The 20,282-nt window shown below is 59.6% G+C and overlaps 1 protein-coding gene across 1 annotated transcript; it reads left to right on the top strand.

Moving 5' to 3' along the window:
• The first annotated feature begins 634 nt into the window (after positions 1 to 634).
• On the top strand, positions 635 to 19,276 carry LOC109389281 (SH3 and multiple ankyrin repeat domains protein 2-like). Its single transcript, XM_019654663.1, has 4 exons — positions 635 to 1,428; positions 5,222 to 5,537; positions 11,813 to 11,982; positions 19,254 to 19,276. Exons 1-4 carry the CDS (start codon positions 1,230 to 1,232, stop codon positions 19,274 to 19,276), a joined length of 708 nt encoding a protein of 235 aa, XP_019510208.1. The 5' UTR covers positions 635 to 1,229.
• Positions 19,277 to 20,282: the final 1,006 nt, after the last annotated feature.

Below are 20,282 nucleotides of genomic sequence, written 5' to 3'. Positions count from 1 at the left end.
CGGACGGTCCGAGGCAGGCTTCGCTCTTGCGCTCGGAGAGACCGCCCGGTGCGGCGTCCCACCAGCCTGAGCGTCCCCTGGCTTCTGCCGCCATTCTTGTTGTCACAAGTGTGTCAACCATACGGACTTCATCTCACATGTTCCTGCTGCTGCTTTTTCCTCATCTCGTCTCCTCCCTCCCTCTCTCCCTCCCTCTCTCTCTCTCTCTCTCTCTCTCTCTCTCTCTCTCTCTTTTTAATTTCGGAAGCAGTTCTCTTAGCAACGGAAAAACTGCACACTTAATTACAGCCCCAGCAGCAGACGCAGCGGGCGACAGAGCCCGCTCCCCAGGGCCCCATTGAGTGTTCAAGAAGACCCTTGTCCTTGTGTGGCGACCCCCTTCCAGACCCTTCTCCTCATGGAGAAGTGACCCCTTCCACCTGCCGCAGAGCACGCCGGTGACATCCCCTTCTGTGTGTGCTTTGCAGGTAGCACTTTCTCACTGTCCCCTTTCCATGATCTCTCCTCGACTTCTGTCGAGCGGAGATGCTAAAGAAATGTGTAAAGTGACTCTGAAGATGCCCATTTTTATCAGCTGCTTGGATCCAGGGCGAGCTATTGCTCGGCTGCTGTGTAATTGTTTCATCTCTCTTTAAAAAGGGGGGGGTTCTGTTTTCTCCAGGGTAATTACCACAATGGGGATGGGCCAGGGAGGTAATGGGTACTTGTGTCTGATCCTTTTGAACGGAAATCTGGGTCATGTGCAGAAATTCCAGAATGCAGGCGAGGGCTGCCCGGCGAATGTGGGTTCGGCGTGAGGCTCTCTGGAACGGGGATGTTTGCGCCTCTGGACTCGCCCTCCGCACCTGCTAGCAGACAGACAAGCAGCATTAGAGGAAACCCGGCTTTCTCTTGACCAGCAAAATTAGAAAAGCACAGTGCATTCTATGTAGCCCCAGGTGTGTGTGAGCAGAAGTGGCCCCAGCACCCGCCCGGGTTTCCTGGGACAATCGGGGCTCAGGCTCACAGACGCCTCCCGTGTGTCCCGGCCGCCGGCTTCAGGATGCTCGGCTCCTGTTAGCCCCCCTCCCCGGGTGGGCACGGATGGCAGAGGCAGAGTAGTGCCGCTCACATGACGGGCGCCGGGAGAGGCCGTGGGGCTTGAGCACGGCCCCAGTCTACGCACAGTTGGTTCCCAGCTGACAGACAGACTATGGGGTGGGCTTTGTCACCAGCACGCTGGGTCTGGCATGCCCAGCGATGCTCGGAGGCACGCCGTGCCCAGACGCCCGCCGCCGCGCCCCGGGTCCACTCCGCTCCAGCGCCGGGGGGCCGGGCAGCGCCGCACTCCTTACCCCCATCCAAGAAGGTTATATAATGAGCGGCGGACGGCTGCCAAAGTCGGAGGGAAAATGAAGTCTTTGTTAAATGCCTTCAGCAAGAAGGAAGGTAAGGACAAGCGGCAGGGAGCCCGGTGCGCGGGGATTAGCAGTTTCTCACGGGCTCTCCGGGGGCGCGGGGGCCTCCGGTTCCTCCTAAAATTGCTGGTTGATCATTCTCGGCATGTAAGTTGGTCTGCAATTTTTTAAGCCACTTGAAGGTGCCGTTTTATTTCGGTTTTGTCCCCGAGTCTCCAGCCCCTTGCAGAATGGCATTCCGGAGCGCGCATCCATGGTGACTGCCGGAGGGCATGTCAGGGACGAAGTCCCCGGGAAAATAAAGGAAGCGCTGACTGTAGTCTGCCTGCTTCCTGGGGGCTGGTGAGCCCTCGTGCAGGGTACAGGAGGCAGGTCAGGATGGCGCTGGCCGCGCTGGCCACGCGGGTGGTGTGGGGACCGCGTCCCGGCTCTTCTCAGCGGTCCTGGGTTCAAGTGCACGGGGTGGGTGGGAAAGGCAGCGTGGCCGACTTCAAAAGTACACACGCTTTTTGTGATACCTTGTGTGATTTTTATTGTGGAAAAAGAATGTATAAATTAGTGCATGTAAGACGGCTAAGAAAACACCCACCCACTTAGTTTGCAGATTGCCTGAAAGAAGGAAGCAGTTGGGTGGAATATTAATCATTTTCAGACAGGAAAAGAGTTATTTTTAACCCTTTTTAACAAGAACAACAACAACAGCAAAACCCACAAGAAAAAAACATTTCCTCTGAGGGCTCCGGTTAGTTTGTCAGATGGAGAGTTCTCGTTTTGTGAAATCGGAAGGTTTATGAAGACGTTACTTTGGAGGAATTAGGAAGGTGCCTCCCAGCCCAAGCCATAACACAGATGCCGGGGAGGGGGAAATTCCAATTAAATTGCACAGGAAACTAATTTAATGTTGAATCTTGGTAATTAAGCAAGATAATTTTCGTTTGAATGTTCGCCCTCACGTCGTCGCCTGTGCGGTTCCATTCCAGTAGCTCGCCGGTCCTCGGGGCTCCGGCTGCTTTTCCCTCGGCCTTCCGAGGGCGTGGGTTCCCACCACTCTCCCAGCCCCGCTCTCAGAGGGCTCTCTTCAGCCTGTTTCCAGGGAACCTATAAAAACAGCCTACGTCGGTGCTCACTTCCTTAACGTTGGTAACCCAGATTCACGTTCGGAGACTCAGTTTTTGCCCTCCACGCACAGCACGGAGATTTTCCTGCGGAGTGTGGTGTGAGGAGCTTTCTGTGTCCACTCTGTTCTCTCATGGACTTGTCTTCCCTCCCGAGTCCATCTTAGCCACGGGCAGGGTTCCCCCCAGTTCCATCGGTGTCTGTTAAGGGTGGTTGGACCTTTCTCAGTTACACTGGTCAGAAAACAGACCCTATTGTGTTGTCAGGGAAGCTGGAAGGCTCGGTGTGAGCCCGTGTCACAGACCGCAGGCCTTTCCCTGTCCAGGAGTGTCCCCTTGGAGCAGGAGTGTCCCTCCCCATGGTGACCGTGAGCTCCGGCCTCTCCTTGGGCTGGTGGGCGCTGAAGATGACACGGAAAGCCGGGAGTTGTGTGGCCGCTTTGTACGTGGTGTGTCTGTTTGAGATGCTGGCTGTCTCGGTGACAGTCCCCGGCCAGCAGTCACTGTGTGTAGGACACACTCGCTCTCCAAGGTGGTGGAGCCATCAGCCCTCAAAGAGGTCTTTCAGTCCCCGCCCCTCCCACCGTGGCAGACAGGTCTCGGATGTCCCCGAAGCACTTACCACCCTGGTGCATTGTCACCCTAGCTGATGAGCTCTCGGTCATTCTTGAAGTCCTTCTGGCCTCTGTCTGCTCCGAGGGAGTGACACCCATGTGGTTTTCCCTCGTGACCAGCAGAACACACACTCGGGTGGGGTGAGGCCGTGGCTGATTCCCCCGGGGGTGTGCCCCGGGAGAGGGCAGCCTCAGGCCCTAGAGACCGTCCCCAGAGGACGTCGCCAGCCTTTCCCAGTCCCCGACCCCCCCGCAGCCAGGCCGGTTCCTGTAAGTCCAACTGCTTTGAGGGGTTAAGAGTGGATGAAGTTTGAGCTGACGAGCCCTGAGTGTGAACAGTGCGTCTTGCTCCGACATGGAGTCTTCTCAGAGGCAGCGGGGTGGACGAGAGCTCACCGCTGCCCGATGGGAAAGAACGGGACCCCCATGTGTCGTTTCCTAAGTCTCACCAACTGCTCTGAACCAGAACGTGAATTCCGAGTGTGTGTGCCCAGGACGCCTCATGCCCCTCCAGTGTGGCTTCCCAGGACAGCCCTGCATCCTGGGAGGCTGCAAAGGCGTGCACTGGGTCACAGCTGTCTCAGTGGAGCCCTGCCGGTGCCACCTCTCCCCAGTGCCCTTTGACAGCACCACTTCTGTCCCCAGTGAACTCTGCCAGTGCTCTCTGAGTCATCTGTGAGCTTAACCAACACCACCTCTGTCCCACGAGCCCCGCCAGCACCACCTCTGTCCCCATGAGCTCTACCGTCCACCGTGGGCATGGGCTGGTAGCAGGGGCTGCTGTCCTTAGTTTCCCATGAAGTACTTCCCTGTGGCTCCGACTTGGGCAGCCAGTCGTGGTAGGCTGCTCCAGGGAGGGTGTGGGTTTCCTGTAGGTCTGCAGTTCAGGCTCTGGGGGCAGCCCTGGCCTCGGGCAGCGCAGAGCTCGCTCGGCCGGGCTTGTAGATCGCGAGGCGTGGGAGAGCTGCCTGGGCGTCGCGCGTGCTAAGAAAGCCCACGTGCACCCTTTGCAACCAGAGGTCACTGGCACGTCATTTCCCCTGCAGCCCGGGGGGCTACTTTTCTTTAGCGGTCTCTTTTTGGAAAGGACTCTTTCTCTCTCTGGCTCCTGCCCTCGGAGCAGCCCGGGGCGGCTGCAGTGCTAGCCCCCACCGTCCCCATGGGCAATGTCCTCATTCTGAGTCCCCAGGCAGTGAGGGCCTTGCCTCTAGTCTAGAGCTCAGTAAGAAGCCAGGTGAAGTGTGGCCACCCTCTTCCGTGTCGTGCTGCTGGGTCCTGGTTTGCTGGGCGAAGAAAAGAGCGTGCTTGGGGTTGACGCCGCGTGATTCCACACAGTAGACTTAAGGGCTATGTGAATGTCCTGCGGCCACTGTAACCAAGTCCCAGGCTGGGACCGCTTAAACAACTGACATCTACTGTCCCCGGCCCTGGAGGCTGGAGGCCGAGACCCGGGTGTCGGCAGGGCTGGTTCTGAGGCCTCTCTCCTTGGCGTGTAGATGGCCGTCTCCTCCCTGTGTCCCCACACGGTCATCCCTCTGTGCATGTCTGTGTCCCAATTGCCTCTTGTTATACGAACACCAGTCACAGTGGATGAGGGCCCACCCCAGTGACCTCATTTCACTTTAATCACCTCTGTAAAGGCCCCATCTCCATATACGGTCATGTTCTGGGGTCTTGGAGGTCAGGACTTCAGTAATGAACTTGGGGGGTGGGTGCAGACACCAGTTAGCCCACACCAGGGGCCAAGTTTAGGCCGGGGCGAGGAGGGACTGGCTGCCGCAGTGTCCTGACCGCGTTGCGAGGTGGGTGGCCCGTCTGTCCTCACACATGCCGCCAGGCTGCTGTCCCGGATGGAAGTTGGCCCCGTGTCCCTTCCATCTCAAGCGTTAGCTTAACGCTTCATGAGACGCAGACGTTCTCAGTTTCCACCCCGCCTGTGCTTCTGTGTCGGGGTGAGTTCTGTACACGGTGGGGTCCTGCGGGGGGCTCTGCACAGAACTCACGGCGCCTTCCGCTCGGCTCGCATGTGCCCCACCCCCCCACCCCCAGCACTGACGGTGCCACGCGCTCACCTGCGTCTCCTTTCTCTGCCCAGTGCCCTTCCGAGAGGCCCCGGCCTACTCCAACCGCAGGCGGCGGCCCCCCAGCACGCTGGCCGCCCCCCGGGTCCTGCTGCGCTCCAACAGCGACAATAACCTCAACTCCAACGCGCCCGACTGGGCCGTCTGCACCGCCGCCTCCCACCGCAGCCTCTCGCCTCAGCTGCTGCAGCAGGTGCCCGGCAAGGCCGACGGAGCTGTGAGGACCATTGGCAGCTATGTCCCTGGGCCCCGTAGCCGGTCCCCATCGCTCAACAGGCTCGGCGGTGCCGGCGACGATGGCAAGTGGCCCCAGCAGCCCTGGCACGTGGGGTAAGGAGCGGCTGGCGGGGCGGGGACTGGCGCAGGGTCGGAGGACTCCCGTGGGGACCAGTGGTTGAGCAGATGCCTGTTTCATTCCGTCTGTCCCCTGAGAGCAGTGAGGGCTCAGGGCCGTCTTCACTGACACCGCACCCGTGATGACCGCTCGGGGCACGTGTGGGCACTCTGGGCGGCCGGGCACTTGGAGCTTCCAGGGGAGCTTGGGGCGGCTGCTGGTGTGTGGGACTTCGTTTCCTGTCCCTACGCGTTGGCTTCTGGGTCCTCAAAGGGACATGTGAGCAGCAGGAGTTAAGGCCACTAACCTGCTCCGTGCCGAGTTCTTCTGCGTGCCCCATGTGCAGACCTGCAAATCTTGGAGCAAACGTGCCTTATCCAGAATGAGCGCTCGCTCCCAGCAGGGAGAAAGCCTGGCACCGATGAGGAAACTCAGGCTGCGAGGGACCAAGGCAGGCATTGGAGGGTGCAAACCCCAGCGGCCATGATGACGGTCTCAGCCGGTCCTGTCGTGTCTGCCCCTGCGTCAGGGGCATCAAGAGAACCTCAACAGTCTCTGACGCAGCCCCTAGCAGCAGGAACCCCCTTCTTTTCCCTTTTCTAGATGAGGACACAACGCTAGCATAGATCAGACTGGGCGTGGGACACCCCCTGGGTGTCTGACTCAGGGGTCCATCCACCCCTCCCCCCCACTGTGTCCCCACAGTCAGGGGAGCTGCATCCGCACTCAGCGTGCCAGGTCCTAGGCACACCCTCCACCTTGTCACGCTGCCTTCCAGGATTTCTCAGGCGAGGATAGGACTTCCAGGCAGGAGGCCAGGGTGGGCGGGGGGGCTCATTGCCTGGGCCTTGGGGGGCCATGAGCATCAAAGCAATGACCATTTCTGTCACCACAAACCCTGCCGTGTAGTCATGTGGGCCCGGGCCTGTTCCACACACTTTAGATCTGGCCCCTTCCCCGCGCAGAGCCTCTGCGGGGCGCTGCGCCCTCCCATTTCTCAGATGAGAGGACTGAGGCCCGCGGTCACATGGCCAGTATGTAGTCGGAGCAGGACTCTGACCCAGGCTGCTGGCTCTTGAGTCTGCGACTGGGGTCCACCAGGGTTTCTCCTCCTTGAACCCTGGTGGCCGGGAAGGGCCTGAGGACCTGTGTTTTCCTAGCTGGCGTGGCATTTCCGGTGAGGTTTGAATGCCCCCTTTGGTCCAGCCCTCAGTGCCTGGTCACCCGCGTCCCCATCTGCCTCCCACATCTCCTCCTGGGTGTCCAAAGCCCTTGGGTTCACCAACCCCGCCTGTGGTGAGTCCTGCCTGATGCCACAGCCCAGGTGAGGTTAGGATGTGGGGCAGGGCATAGGGCACCGTCCTGCAAGCTCGGTGTGTGTGTGGAGTGCAGGCTCAGGCAGGAAGCCCTGGCCGAGGGTTCAGGGCTTCATGTGGTCGGGGGGGGGGACTGCTGTGACCACGGGCAGCAGGCCAGGTCTCCGGGCTGCAGCCACAGAGGTTATGGGGGACATGTGCCCTTGGGCTGCCGGCCTGACCCTCTCGATGCTGGCATCTCCCCCCCTCAAGCCCACATCAGTGCTTCAGCCCACCGACACTTCCCACCCGAGTCTCATTCTCCGAACGGTGCGATCCAGCTCTTGGCTCTGGTCTAGATTCTCGCGCTGAGTCACCCCCAGGGAGAAGTCCCAGGTGCTAAGAGCAGTTTAAAGCTAAATTAAAGGATTCCCCAGAGGCAGAAAATTCCACTTCACACCATCCACTAGAATTATGGCTATAATTTTAGGAAGTGTGTCCCCTTCCTCCAGCATCAAATCTAATAAGGTACCAAAGGCAGCGTGGCCAGGGATTTGCAAAAGCTGCAAACAAAATATTGCTTCTGAAGAGAGAAAAGCAACTGGGGCGTGTGGCAGGGACCCTGTCTGATTGGTTTCCTGTGCAGGTGTGTGCGTATGTGTGTGCTTGTGTGTGCATGCATGTGTGTGTGCATGTGTTTGGGCATGCACGTGTGTGTGCATGTGTTTGGGCATGCACGTGTGTGTGCATGTGTTTGGGCATACACGTGTGTGTGTGTGTGAATGTATGCACATCTGTGTGTGTGCTTGTGCATACACATGTGTGTACGTGTATGCACGTGTGAGAGAGAACTGCAGCAGCCCGCCTGTCCCGAATGCCTGATCCCAGGACTTCCTGAGCACATGTCCTGGGCCACACTTTGGGCCAGTGACTTAACCCTTCGTGCCTCATCTCTGGTGACTGTAGGGTGAGGATCATGGCCAGGCCAGCTCCCTCGGGTTGTTCTCGGATTGACAGAAGGAATTCAGGGCAGTGTCTTGCACATAGTAGGTGCCCAGTCTACACTGGCTCTTAGATGAAGCCCAGATCCGTGTCCAACCCAAGGCCGGGCGTTTGGCCAGGCCCGTTCCCCTTCTCACCCAGAGCAGTGGGCAGAGCGACCAAGCACCCAGCCTTGCCTAGGACACAGAACTATCAGTGCTAACACCGGACAGTCAGCTCCCAGCCGTGGTCCCGCTGCCCGTGTCCCAGTCAGGGAGAGCTGTCCTGGCCCGGCCAGCACCCCGCCTTGCCTTGTCTGGCTCATAGGAATTTCCATAGAGGTGTTTGCTACCATCAATGACACTTTAGAAGGACCTTCTGGCTACCGTGGGGCAGGCGCCACTGTCCGGGTGACATGCTTGGCTAAGCGACAGGAGAAATGGACAAAATCACATCAGCCGGGTCAGGGGAGACTTAGCATCCTCAGCACAAAGGGGGGTACCTCTGGCTGCAGATCCCCACCTCGCCCCTTCCTTTCTCGATGCCCACGGGGAAAGCTGGCTACCAGCACCCCTCTCTCAGGCAGAGCCCGTTTACCTCAACGCCAACCTGAGACCCCAGAAACCTCAGTCAGAATGTGATGGGTGCATCATTGTGGCCAGAACCAAACCCTCAGGTGCAGACTTGGTGGGAGGGGGGCCAAGGCCCCTGCCTGGGCTCCTGCTGGCACCTGCTGACCGCCGCCCTCCCTAGCCCGGGCTCTGTGCTGTGGTCAGGCTCAGTCTCCCCCGTGGAGCCGACCCCTGATAGCCAGCTGGCCCAAGTACAAGGCAGGAGACGTAAGAGTGTCCTGCGCGATGGGAGCCAGTGTACCTGCAGCATCTTAGCGCCCTGGCTCAGGTGCAAGGAAAGCTCTGTGCACACACCTGCCTGAGACGCGCCCTCTGGTGGCGCCCACTGGCATGGCTGGTCCGTGTCTCCAGGAACTGGCGGAGGCGGGGTTTTTCTGCATCCACCTGCCCTGTCACCCAGCACTGAGTGTTGAGAAGGGGAGTTGGGGTCCTGCCAAGACCTGGGGCTGATGGCTCTTGCCAGGTCCAGACAGCTTTTGATGTATTTTTGCAAAGTTGGGGCGGCTGCCCCCCCCCACCCCTCCGCCATCAAATGAGCGTTTCTTGGGTGAAGTTAGCTCAGCAGAGTGGAAAGGCTCATGGTTTTGAGCCCAGGCAGAGGTTAGAGGCCCCCGCGGCTCCCTGGCTGTGTCCCCCTGAGCCTCGTCCTTCTCAGGCGCACTGGGGGGCAGCCCCACCCACCTTCCCCCACAGGTAAGGGCTGAGCTGGAAAGTCTTCCACCACCGGGCAGAACCTGGCAGGGGCTCGCGGGAGCCTGTCTTTTACCCAAGTCGCTTTCCTTTCCCTGAGCTCGGCCGCGGGAAGCTGAGGCCAAGCGGGCATTTGGGTTTCGGGTGGGTAAAACAGGCAGAGGGTCCAGCCCTGTATGGGGGGCTTGGCCACCCCGGGAGGGCCCTGGTGTTCAGGCAGGCAGGGCCAGCCTCCAGCCTGTGCCCGCAGCCCGTCTGGAGGAAGGAGACGTCGGCATCACCAGTGTTACCCCCCCAGCCGAGTAGCGGCTGTGCCACCCTGAACACCCCGGGAAGGAACCGCAGCCCGAGAGGAGCACCTCAAGTCCAATGGGCCGGGGCGGGGGGCTTGCTCAGAGAACAGAACCTCTTAGGTGGAGCCATGAACCCCAGAGACTCCAGGCTCCTCCGTGTGGGGCGTTCCCATTTAGAGGGGAACGCCACGTCCCCACCCAAGAAATGAGAACGGGCAAGGTGTCACCCCCCCAGGGTTGATATAGTTGAGGACACGGAGCCCCCGATGTCTCTAGCAGTGGCCCTGGAGTCAGGTCAGAGTCAAGCCAGGGTTCAGATGTCTGTGGGGAGGCCAGGGGCCCCCGGTGGAAGGGGAAGGGGCTGGCTGGGCGTCAGGGAGGGCAGGGGTGCGGTGGGAGCAGAGCAGACAGCAGGAGGCAACTCAGAGCTGTGCCCCCCACAGGAGGCTCTGGGCACCCTCCCCACTGCCCTGGAAGGTGGAGTCCCACCACCCCGGAACCTTCTGGAACCCCTGTTTCCGCTCCAAGCTGGGGTGGCCTTGTGCCCGCAAATGGGCAGAAGCCAGCTGCAGTGGCCTGGGGTCACCACGGAAAGGGTGGGGGCAGTGGGGTAGTGCCGCGCTCGACAGCGTCCACCGCGTCTCCCATCACCGTGGATCTCACTGCGGCGTCCACGCAAGACCCAGGACACACGGGTTGCCCCAGCCAGTGTCACTGCGTCCAGCGGGTGGGACACCCTGATGACCGTCTGTCCTCTTAGTGCCTCCTCAGGGCGGCTGTGGAGGGTGAGCTGCTATCGCCGGGACAGCGGAGGCAGAGCTAGACCTAGATTCCCGTGGTGGGACTGCGGTGCTCAGGGCTGCGTGCCAGCTGAGGACGCCGACGTTTCTGTCTGGGCCCAGGTCGGAGGGAGACAGTGCGGGCAGCACAGGGTGACATGGGGTCCGAGCTCTCATGCTCAAGACGCAGCTCAGTAAACAGCCAGGGCTTGGGGCGTGTTGTGTTGGATGTGCCCCCTTTCCCGGAGCCATAGCCGGCATCCGTCACAGCCCCGTTCCTCTGTGTGAGGCAGGAGGCTGGGGGACACCGACTTCCAGCCGGTCTCCAGGTCCAGGCAATCCTGCTTCTTGCTGTCTCTAACTCCCCCGACACTCTGCACGTCAGCCGTGACCTCAGGGGCGCCCCGCTCCTCACACTGCAGCCGGGGTGACCCAGAGCCTGCCCAGTCACGTCCCGCTGGTCTCTGGGGCGTCCGTTCTGCCCTTGGCGTCCCTGCGGAGCCTTCCCTGCAGCCTCCAGCCTCTCCCCGAGTCACCCTGTCCTCTGTGCTGGCCCATCAGACACGCAGAAAAGCACCTTCCCGTTTGTCCTTCTCCCTGTGAGGCTCAAGCCTGTCTCATGTTCATGGGTGTCTCTGGACCCCCCAGATACTTGCCTGATGAGTGACTGATGGGAGTGTAAGTGACTGACCGGTGACCCGGGAGGGAGAGCAGTGTGCAGGCAGGTTGCTGTTCACGCGGGACGGCTGGGACGCGGCTCCGTTCTCGCGTCCACGTCGGCCCACGTTTTCTGATGTTGAGAACTCGGGGCCGTAGCCCCCCGGCCAGCACCCTGTGGTTTTAACCCCGTCTGGCTGTGCTTGGGCGCTTGCCCAAGTTTAAGTGCACAGCTCGGTGTTGTTAGGCGCACTCACAAAGTGCAGCCGTCACCACCACCATCTCCAGAGCTTTCCATCGTCCCAAACTGACACTCTGTCCCCAGTGAACACTCACCCCCCCCGCACCCCCCCCCAAAGCCCTGGCCCCACCAGCTGCTTCCTGTCTCTATGTCTCTGACTCCTCTGTGGACTCGAGTGAGCGGGTCACACAGGGTTTGTTCTGTGTCTGGCTCATTTCACTCAGCACAGTGTCCTCAGGTCCATCCACGTGGCAGCAGGTGTCAGGATGTCCTTCCTTTTTAAGGCCGAGTGACACTTTACCGGGTGGATGGACCGCGTTTCGTGTGCCCGTTCATCATCTGTGGACACCTGGGTGGGTCCGGCTTGGCCGCTGTGACTAACGCAGCTGTGAACACGGGGTAGACATGCCTGTCGGGTCCCTGCTCTCACTGTTTTTGGAAAGTACATGGGGTGCTATTAGAGTCTTTTCATCTCGGATGCTGCCCCTGGATCGTTACCTGCCTTCAGCCCCGTCTAGATGGGAGGCCAAGTGTGCCTGCCCTTGGCACGGCTCTGCCGTCAGCGGACTGGCTGCAGGCGCGGAGCGTGGCCTGCTGTGTCTCGGGTGGTGACCTTTTTTTTTTCCTCTCTCCCTCTCTCCCCCTCCCTTTCTCTCTCCCTCCTTCCCTGTCTCCCTCTCTCCTTCTACCCTGTCCCTCGCAGGCCAACCTTCCCGCCCGGTGCCAACAAGGACACGCTCTCCGCCTTTGAGTACCCAGGGCCCAAGCGGAAGCTGTACAGCGCGGTGCCCGGGAGGCTGTTCGTCGTCGTCAAGCCATACCAACCCCAGGTGGATGGCGAGATCCCCCTTCACCGTGGCGACAGGGTCAAAGGTCAGTGTCCTCTGCTTCTGGGACAAGGTCAGGCCGGGGCCCCTGTGCAAATACAGAGCCCGGGAGGCAGACAGGGAACAGAGTGACGCTAGCCAGCCATTCTCGCAGGACACAGCTTCGGTGTCGCTGTCGTGTGTCAGGGACAACAACACGTGCATCTGGAACGAGATGCCATTGTGGAGGGCGCAGGGTGGGGCGGACGGGGGCGTCCATGGCCCCTCCCCGCCTGGAAACCCCCGAGGGCCTCCTGAAGAAGTGCCGGGACTGGTCATCGCACAGGTTGGATTTGGTGGTGTCTTGTTGGGAGTCAGGCGGGGTGCCCGGGTGGGTGGTGGAGCTTGTGCCTCCCCCCACCCCAGAGGCCTGCAGCGTCCAAGGAGGGCTCTCGCTGTGTGGTGGGGAGGGACCCCCACAGCGGAAGGCCAGAAAACAAGGCTCAAAGGCGTTGAGGGCCGCCGGGAATGCCAGGCCATGGAGTGAGGCTGTGTCGCCAGGGTCGTGGGGTCCAGCGATGGTCTCTGAGCAGGAAGACCAGGAATGGGGGCTCTTTAGGGAGATGGATGTCATGGGGGCGTGTGCAGGACGGGGGGTGGTTGGCAGCGGCTGCAGCTGAGTCCTGTGGTGTGAAGGCCATGGGAGGGACGTGGAGAAGGCAGATGTGGGCTGCAGGCCACACGGGGCAGCTGAACTCACCAGGGACAGAAGCAAGGGCGCACCACACATGCCAACCAGGACGCAGGCCTCAGAAGGTGCCTGGGCGGTAGAGGCCATGCTCCCTGGGGGAGGGTTTGGGTAGGCCAGGTTCACACCCTGCCTTCCCTACCTAGTCACTGTGTGGCCTTGAGCCGGTAACTAGCTCAGGTCCCCGCTCTGTACCTGGCACTGACCCGGCTGACCTCGCCTGGACTGTAGAAGCTCCTACAGACAGGCGGAGCGCAGGCTGTCTCTTGATTCCTTCTGTTAGTCCAGCTGCACGCAGCTCTGCGGGGGGCGTCAAGTCCCAGGGGCGCTGTGCACTTTCTCCCCATCTTTTCCTTCACCTTAGATCGTTTCTAGTCATCCGGTTTCAAGGTCACTTACTCTTTCCTATGAAATGGCCTGTTAGCTGTTAAATCCATCTTGTGCATCTTTTTAATTGCAGAAATTTCATATTTAAACTCTGGTGTTTCCACGTGTATTTTTTAATTTTTTATTGTTTCTTTATATTTGCCAAGACTCCCCATTAGTCTGTTGAGATTTTCCGCACATCGACAGCACGGGCTGTTCTACGACATCGCGGAGGGATATAATCGTCCCTTTAAAATCCCCGCCTGTTATCCCATCGTTGGGGTCACCTCAGGGTTGGCTCACTTGGTTTTTTTTTTTTTCTCCTGAGAATGGGCTCCCTCCTCTCAGGTCTCCGTGTGTCCCGTCATCTTCTGTTGCGTTCTGGACATCAGGAGTGTTAGGCGGTGGAGATTCTAGCTTCTGTTAGCTTTGGGTCTTTCACTTTGGCCGGTTGCCTGGGTGACACCGCTGGGCGAGCTCAGATCTCGAACTACCTGATCTGAGTGGCTTTGTGTGTGTTCTGTGCATGTGTTATTCTGGGGTTGCTCGGAGATGTGGGGAGGCTGTTTTCCCGTCTTCTGGAGAAACCAAACTCACTTCTCCCGGGGAGGTGGGGTCCTGGCGCAGGTGGGCCGGCCCTGGGGGTCCTGATGACCCCAGCCCCCGAGCTGGGCCTCAACTCTCATTTCATTCAAATCTTTTCTGCTCAGCCGCACCAAGACAGGTCCTAATAGTCACAGTAGACAGTTGAAGTCCCTGGGGAAGCATGCCCCTACATAACTCTTAAAATGAGGGGTGCCCAGGAACAGGGGTGCATCTATACTGGCTCCCTCGTGGTGCAGCTATGGAGGAAAGCCCAGATGGCTTAATTCAGGTGGTCTAGATGTACATTCCAGTCAGGGGTTCAGTGCAGGATCCGGGGAAAGCTGGGACCCCTGCTTTCCCACCCAGAGGCTCGCTCCCGGCCACGTGGAGGGGTCCTTCCTCTGTGACCCAGAGAGTGGGTGGGGTGAGGACTTCCCCGCAGGGGGAGTGAAGCACGCGGTGACGGTCCCTGCCCAAGCCTGTTAGCTTTGCCGAGCTAATTGCGTGTGGAAACTTATTGCTGCTTTTCCATTTTCAAGGGAGAGCTTGAGTGTCTTTGGAGGGGAGAGGCCTGGTAGTGACAGGGGGGCTGGACTCCGTTCCCCACCCAGTGTGGCCTCAGGGAGCATGCCGGGCTCGTGGAGGGCCTGTGGATGCGCCATTTATCCTCAGGGTATGAAACGTGGACTTCTGAACGGCTTAAATCTGTGATTTATGGGGGAGCCCAACTCTGCTTCCCCTGTGCTGCACAGGGAACACCCACCCTGACCCAGACACAGTGCCTGACAGGAGAGCCATCGGCACCTGCCCTGACTGTGGGCAGGNGAGTTTTCAGCGTTAACATTATGAGCAGAGCCCCCTGGGCCCTGTCAGCTGAACTTCTGCAGGGCCTGGCTGGGCTGGGGACACACCAGGAGAGCCACCCACTCTGCCTGGGGGACCGCAGTGTGTCCAGGAGGCCGACGGGGATGGGCAGTCACTGTGCAGTGACCAGACGCAGGGAGGTGGGGACATAGGACAGCCCCTCTGCACACTCATCCTCAGGGGAGCCCGTGGGAAGCCGGGCGTCCCCGGGAAGAAGGCGCAAGCAGATTTTCTATCTGTCCTGGACTCCTCATGACCTTCGGGGCACCTGTCACAGGAAGGGCCACACCACACGGGCGTAACTGACCTTGGACTTCCAGCTTAGACACGCAGCGTGGGCCGGGCGGTGGAGGCCCAGAGCTTGCGTTCCAACCCCAGCCTCGGCCCCTCCTGGCGGCGCATGTCACGTGGGCCGGCTCCGCAGACCCTCTGTGCCTCGGTTTCCTCACACGTTAAATTGGGAGGGTGGTAGACCTTGCCCCATTCCGCTGCCACGAGTAACTGACTTAAAAAGTGTAGTGCCCTCAGCACGGCCCCTGGCACAGGGTAGGCAGGAATAAATAGTCGTATTACTGCTGTTAAACATCACGTCCCTTATTGCCGTTCATTAATTATCCACTGTGATTACTTACCGTTTCATATGTAGAAGGGATCTGGTTCTGCGCTCACACACAGGGGAGCTGTGCAGGACGTTTCAGAGTACTGGTATTCTGCTATTATTATTATTATTATTATTATTATTATTNTGGGCCTGGCTGACCAGCACCACAGGCCACCTGCTGTGACTGGCATAGAGGTGGCGCTGCCTCTGGTGCCCCTCTGGCGGGAGCCCCTTCCTCCAAGTTCTTTAAAGGTTTGTTTTAAATAATAATTGCTGAATTCAGCCAGGTCGTTTGTGGTTCACCTCAGCACAGCAGCCACAGCACACTTGCCTCCAGCCACCCCTGCTTATTTGACTGGGATGCAAATGTGCCCCTCTCCTGAATCCGGGAGGTTCTAATATTGTAGAGCAGATGTGTGCAGACAAGCTGCCGCTAGGCCTCTCCGTGGAGCTGTGTTTCCCCAGCTGGTCATCCTCCCTCACTGGTGCCCCGGGAGCCCGCTGCCTTCGCCTCTTTAGTGCCGGCCGCTCAGGAATGGGGCCAAGCGCTCCGGCCTCCCTGTCTCTGAGCGGGTGCCCTGGTGGGCTGGCCCCTCCCTCTTTTCCTTACTGGGACCAGTGACGGTCCTGTGATGGGCAGGCGGGTCAGCGCTTTGTGCGGAGAAGGCGCTGAGCTCAGGGTGGGGGGGCGGCTCCCGATGAGGACGAAAGCCCACGTTCTGGTTGGTTCTAACCTACAAACATGGCAGCGGGTCACTTCCATCATCTCTGCGCTGCTTCATGTGTGCGGCTTCTCAAAGTGCCCTGTTTTCCGCGGGGTGAAGAGCGCCAGCATCCCATCGGGTAGGCTGGCTGGTGGCTCCGTCTCCTGGAAGGAGACCCGAGGACAGGAGAGGTGGCCTGGCTCAGAGTCCCTCGTCCCGCATACTGGAGCGGGAACTAGGACCTTGGTCCCCTAGGCGGGAGCTTTATCTGACGCGGATGCCTGGTGGAGGAGGGTTCATCCGTCCCCACTGTGTGTTGGCCCATCTGGGAGTGCCCAGGCCATGCTGTCCAGCTGCCACCACACTGTCGTGGGTCATCCAGAGGCCACACCCTCACAGCTGGTCCCCCTCCGTGGCCCAAGTTAGGGCGGGCGATGGAGGAGGAGGAGGAGGCAGCCACTCCAGCTGTGACCATCCAGCCTCCTGTGTCTTTAGGGCCCCAAGGGTGCCGGCACCTTTCCCACCGGCACACANGGCCACGTACGGACAGAAGAGCCTGTGAAACAGACGGCCTTAAATTAGGGTGTTCCAGGTGGGACCGAGTCCCCACCACCACCCGCCCCACACCCTCTCCTCGCCTCCTCTCACCGCTGTAAAGAGGGCCACCAGCTTCCGTTTACTCCACCAGAAACCCAGGACCATCCCGGGCCCCGTCCTCCGTCCCTCAGCACAGACCCTGTGGTGTCTCCTCCCAGCGCCACTGAAACAGCCCCGATGTGCCGGGTCCCCGAGCTGCATGACTGTAAACACACCTCCTCTGCGTCCTTATATCTCCCTCTCCCCTCCCTCGAGCCAGCCCTAAAGAGTCGTTCAGCCTTTCTCTTGGTCTCGTAACAACAATCACACACCCAGAAGTGGATGCTTGATGTGCATTAAACGCGGAGCTGGGATGCTGACGGGGGACTCGGGACGAAGCCAGTGGGCCGTGATGCGGCCCCATGCTGGGCTCATGCGCCTCTGCCAGCTAAAGAGTACCCGCCCGCTCTGACAAATGAGGAAACTGAGGCACGGAGCTCGAGAAGCTTTCCCGAGCGTCCCATAGATGAGATGTGGCTGAGTGCTCCCTCAGCGTTTCGTCCTCCCCGGACCCCCTGAAACCTCCAGAATGGCCTGCGCACGGCCTCAAAGTGAACAAGTGTGGTCCCCTCCACGGCCGCTGGCTCTGCTGCGCCTGGACAGGCGCCTGGCCTCCCTTTGCCGTCCAGGGTTGTGCCTGCTGGTGACCGTCCCAGCTCCGATTCCGCTGGGACCGTGGCCTGCGTCCCGGTCAGCTGGGGAGCGTGTCGTGAAAGGGGCCAACATGGATTTCTTGGGGAGATGCTGCAAGCGGTCAGATCGTCCTGGTCAGCTGGGAGGTGGCTTGCCATTTCATTTAGGTCACTTGTTCGAATTATTAGGCAAAGACTTGCGGAGCCTATCTGTTATGTTCTGTTGACCTTCAAAAATCACGGGGCAAGTTGCTGTTTATCTGGCCTCTGAGGTTAAAATGCGGGATGGAAGGAAGCACTCAGGCTGCCCTGCTCCCTGGTGCTGCCGTCTAGGGCCTTCGCATCCAGATAATTTAAAGAGGATTAAGGGGTTCAGGGGTTATATCGATTCCGCTGTTACACAGCCACACTCTGAGGGGGCCAGGGTGTTGGGGGCACCCCCAGCCCAGCACCAAAGGCCTATGATATAAAGACCCCTCCACATACGCACCTCTCACCACTGCGAGCTTGGCCCTTACAACNTAGCCAGTGAATGGCAGCTGTGGGGCTTGGTGCAGAGCCCTCGGACTTCCCAGGCCACCACACCTGTCTCTCCAGGCCCTGCTCCCTGCAGAGTAGAGGCAGGGAGGGAGGTGTGTTCACAGCTTCGTCATGGCTGGGATGGGATGTGCCCCAGGCCTGGAGCCTGATCTAGGCAGGGTCTCCTGTTACCTGCGGCAGTGCTGCCTGGCTGGGCCTTGCAGCGGCTGGGTGGCAGGCGCTCGTGGTGCCTGGGTGGCAGGCGCTCATGGTGGCTGGGTGGCAGGCACTCGTGGTGCCTGGGTGGCAGGCACGCAGCCTGGCTGATCCGTGACTTTGGGAACATCCTCCGTTTCCCCTGTTTCCTTCTGAGCTTCTCAAACAAGGCCACCATCTGTCTGTCTGTCCTTCCTTGCTCCTTCTGGGCAAAATGAGGGTGCTCCTTCTGGGCAAAATGAGGGTGCGTCACAGGTGGCCTCTGTGGAACGCGAGGGTGACCTCAACCGCCCTCGCCTCTTGCCTCTCCAGGTGAGTGTGGCTTACCTGCAGGACCTAGGGCGGCTGCCCCCAATGTAGACAGACTCCCAGGCCACCCAGAGCAGCATGCGCCACAGAGAAGCTGTGCCCTCTGCGGCCTGTGGACCAGGGCCAGGGGCCAGGGGGCCGTGCACCTCCACGGTGGGCCCCCAGCCTTGTCACTCAGTGACTGCATCAGGACCGAAGCGTGCGCACTCTGGGGGTGGTCTCTGCGTGCCCCCTGATCTGAGTGCTATGTTCGCACCATCTGAGCCCTGCACAGACCCCTCACTGGTGCTCACAGCACCACTGCCCAGACCTCCACCCTACAGATGCCAAGGACCTGCAGCTGCCGTTCCTTCTCTAACTTCCCGGCTCTCCCAGGGAGCCCCGACAGTAAGGATGTGACGTGTCAGCCACATGGGCCCTCAGGAAGCCAGCCATTGACAAGGGCCTGTTTCTCCTTTGACTCAGAAACAGCCCCATTTCAGGCCATGTTGGGAGAACTGCAGCGTGTTGATAACTAACGTGGTGGCTTGGGTTTCATTTTGTTGGAGTTTTGCTCGATTCTGTCTCCTTCAAAGATGAAAAATTTATGAGGCCGGGGTGGGCAGATTGAGGAGAAGGAAGCAGAAGTGAAACCAGGGGTGTCGGAACCCCCCGGGGGCCCTGAGGCACCCACCCTGGGTTCTGCGTGAGTTGACCGGGGCAGGGGCAGCAGCTGCCCAGATGTGCTCCCAGAGGTGGCAGCAGTGTCACCTGGGGACTTGTCAAAAGTGCAGGTGCTTGGGCTCCGCCCCAAAATCGGGATCTCCGGTTATCTCCAGCCCCCTAAGTCCCCCGGGGACAGAGGCCAGCCCTCTGGTGGGCCAGGTCCTCAGCAGTGCAGGATGGGGTCTGGTTATTCAGACCCCAGAGAACCGAGAGCCATTTGGTAATGTGGACATTACCTCCAGCTTCCAAGAATTGGAGCGCAGTGCAGAAGTTTTCCTGCTGTACCCCACCTCCAGCGTGCCCCCAGCCTCAACAGGGCGCCCCTGTGTTAGAGGAACCTCCCAGCACAGTGGCCTGGCCTCCACTTGGCATCATTGGCTGGACCTTCCAGGAAGCCGTTCTGGTCCTGTGCTCCCTTTCTCAGCCANTATCTGTTTATGTCCCTGTTTCCAGTGCGTGTGGATATGCACCTGTGAGCGGAATTGCTGGGTCATGTGGTCATTCCACGTTTCACATTTTGAGGAGCTGCCAGACTTCCCCACATCCTGGAATCTTGACCCTGACAGGGAGGTCAGTGTGGCTGCTTGCCTCCTGGACCTCGGCAGGAGCGGGGGCTGGAAGGCGGCAGCAGTGGTCTCCCAACTCCTGAGTGGGCACCTGCCGTGGCCCTTCCCTGCGTCGTGTCCCCAACCTCTGACTGTCCGCTCCCCAGGGCAAGAACCCTGCCCACCTGCCGCCTCCCTGTGACCCAGCCCAGCGCACAGTCGGCCCGCCACAAACGACTGCCGCGTTGAAGCTGGCGGGATGGACATGCCTCTGAGACAGCACGTTATTCTCTGCCGAGCGGTAACCATCCGACACAGATTTAGAATTCAGTGTGGTTAAAAATCATCAGGCTTCTGCCGTTTAAAAACTGCTTGTCATTTTGTGTGCCAAGAACTCTTTCAGCAGCCTACTTTTCCAAAATGATCGCTTATTGGAACAAAAACATTGCCACTAAAATTAGAGTGACAAAATGGAGTTGTTATGAAACAAAAAGAAAATCGGCAGGTACCTCTGAAGTGAGGCGCAGCCCCCCACCCCCCACCGTGAGAGCAGCTTGGCACCGCTGCCCCCGAGTTCCAGGGGGATTTACCTCCACGTGTGGGGTCACTTGTTTGATGAAACCCGTGACGTGAACCCCTCTGAGAAAGAGAGAGTGGTTGCTTAGGAGTGGAACTATTTGCGTGACTTAACCAGAGCCTGGAGCTGTGCAAGGGACGCTTTGCTGCAAAACCCTAACAAACAAGATGCTTTCAAATCAGTGTAAAAATCCGTACACTCCCCTCTCGAAAGAAGAGACCCGACCTCCCCTTTGTCACCTCCTTTCCCCTCAGTTGGGGCATCTGAGACACACAGCTCGTTTCTCCACAGAGCCTACGTCAGCTCAGATTTGGTTCAGCCATAGGACAGGACAAACGCAAAAGAACCATGAGACAGAGG

This window comes from Hipposideros armiger, unplaced genomic scaffold (genome assembly GCF_001890085.2).
Source record: "Hipposideros armiger isolate ML-2016 unplaced genomic scaffold, ASM189008v1 scaffold_228, whole genome shotgun sequence".
Classification (NCBI taxonomy): Eukaryota; Metazoa; Chordata; class Mammalia; order Chiroptera; family Hipposideridae; genus Hipposideros; species Hipposideros armiger.
The sequence above is the reverse complement of the archived record's forward strand: the minus strand, read 5'-3'. Positions and strand labels throughout refer to the sequence as shown.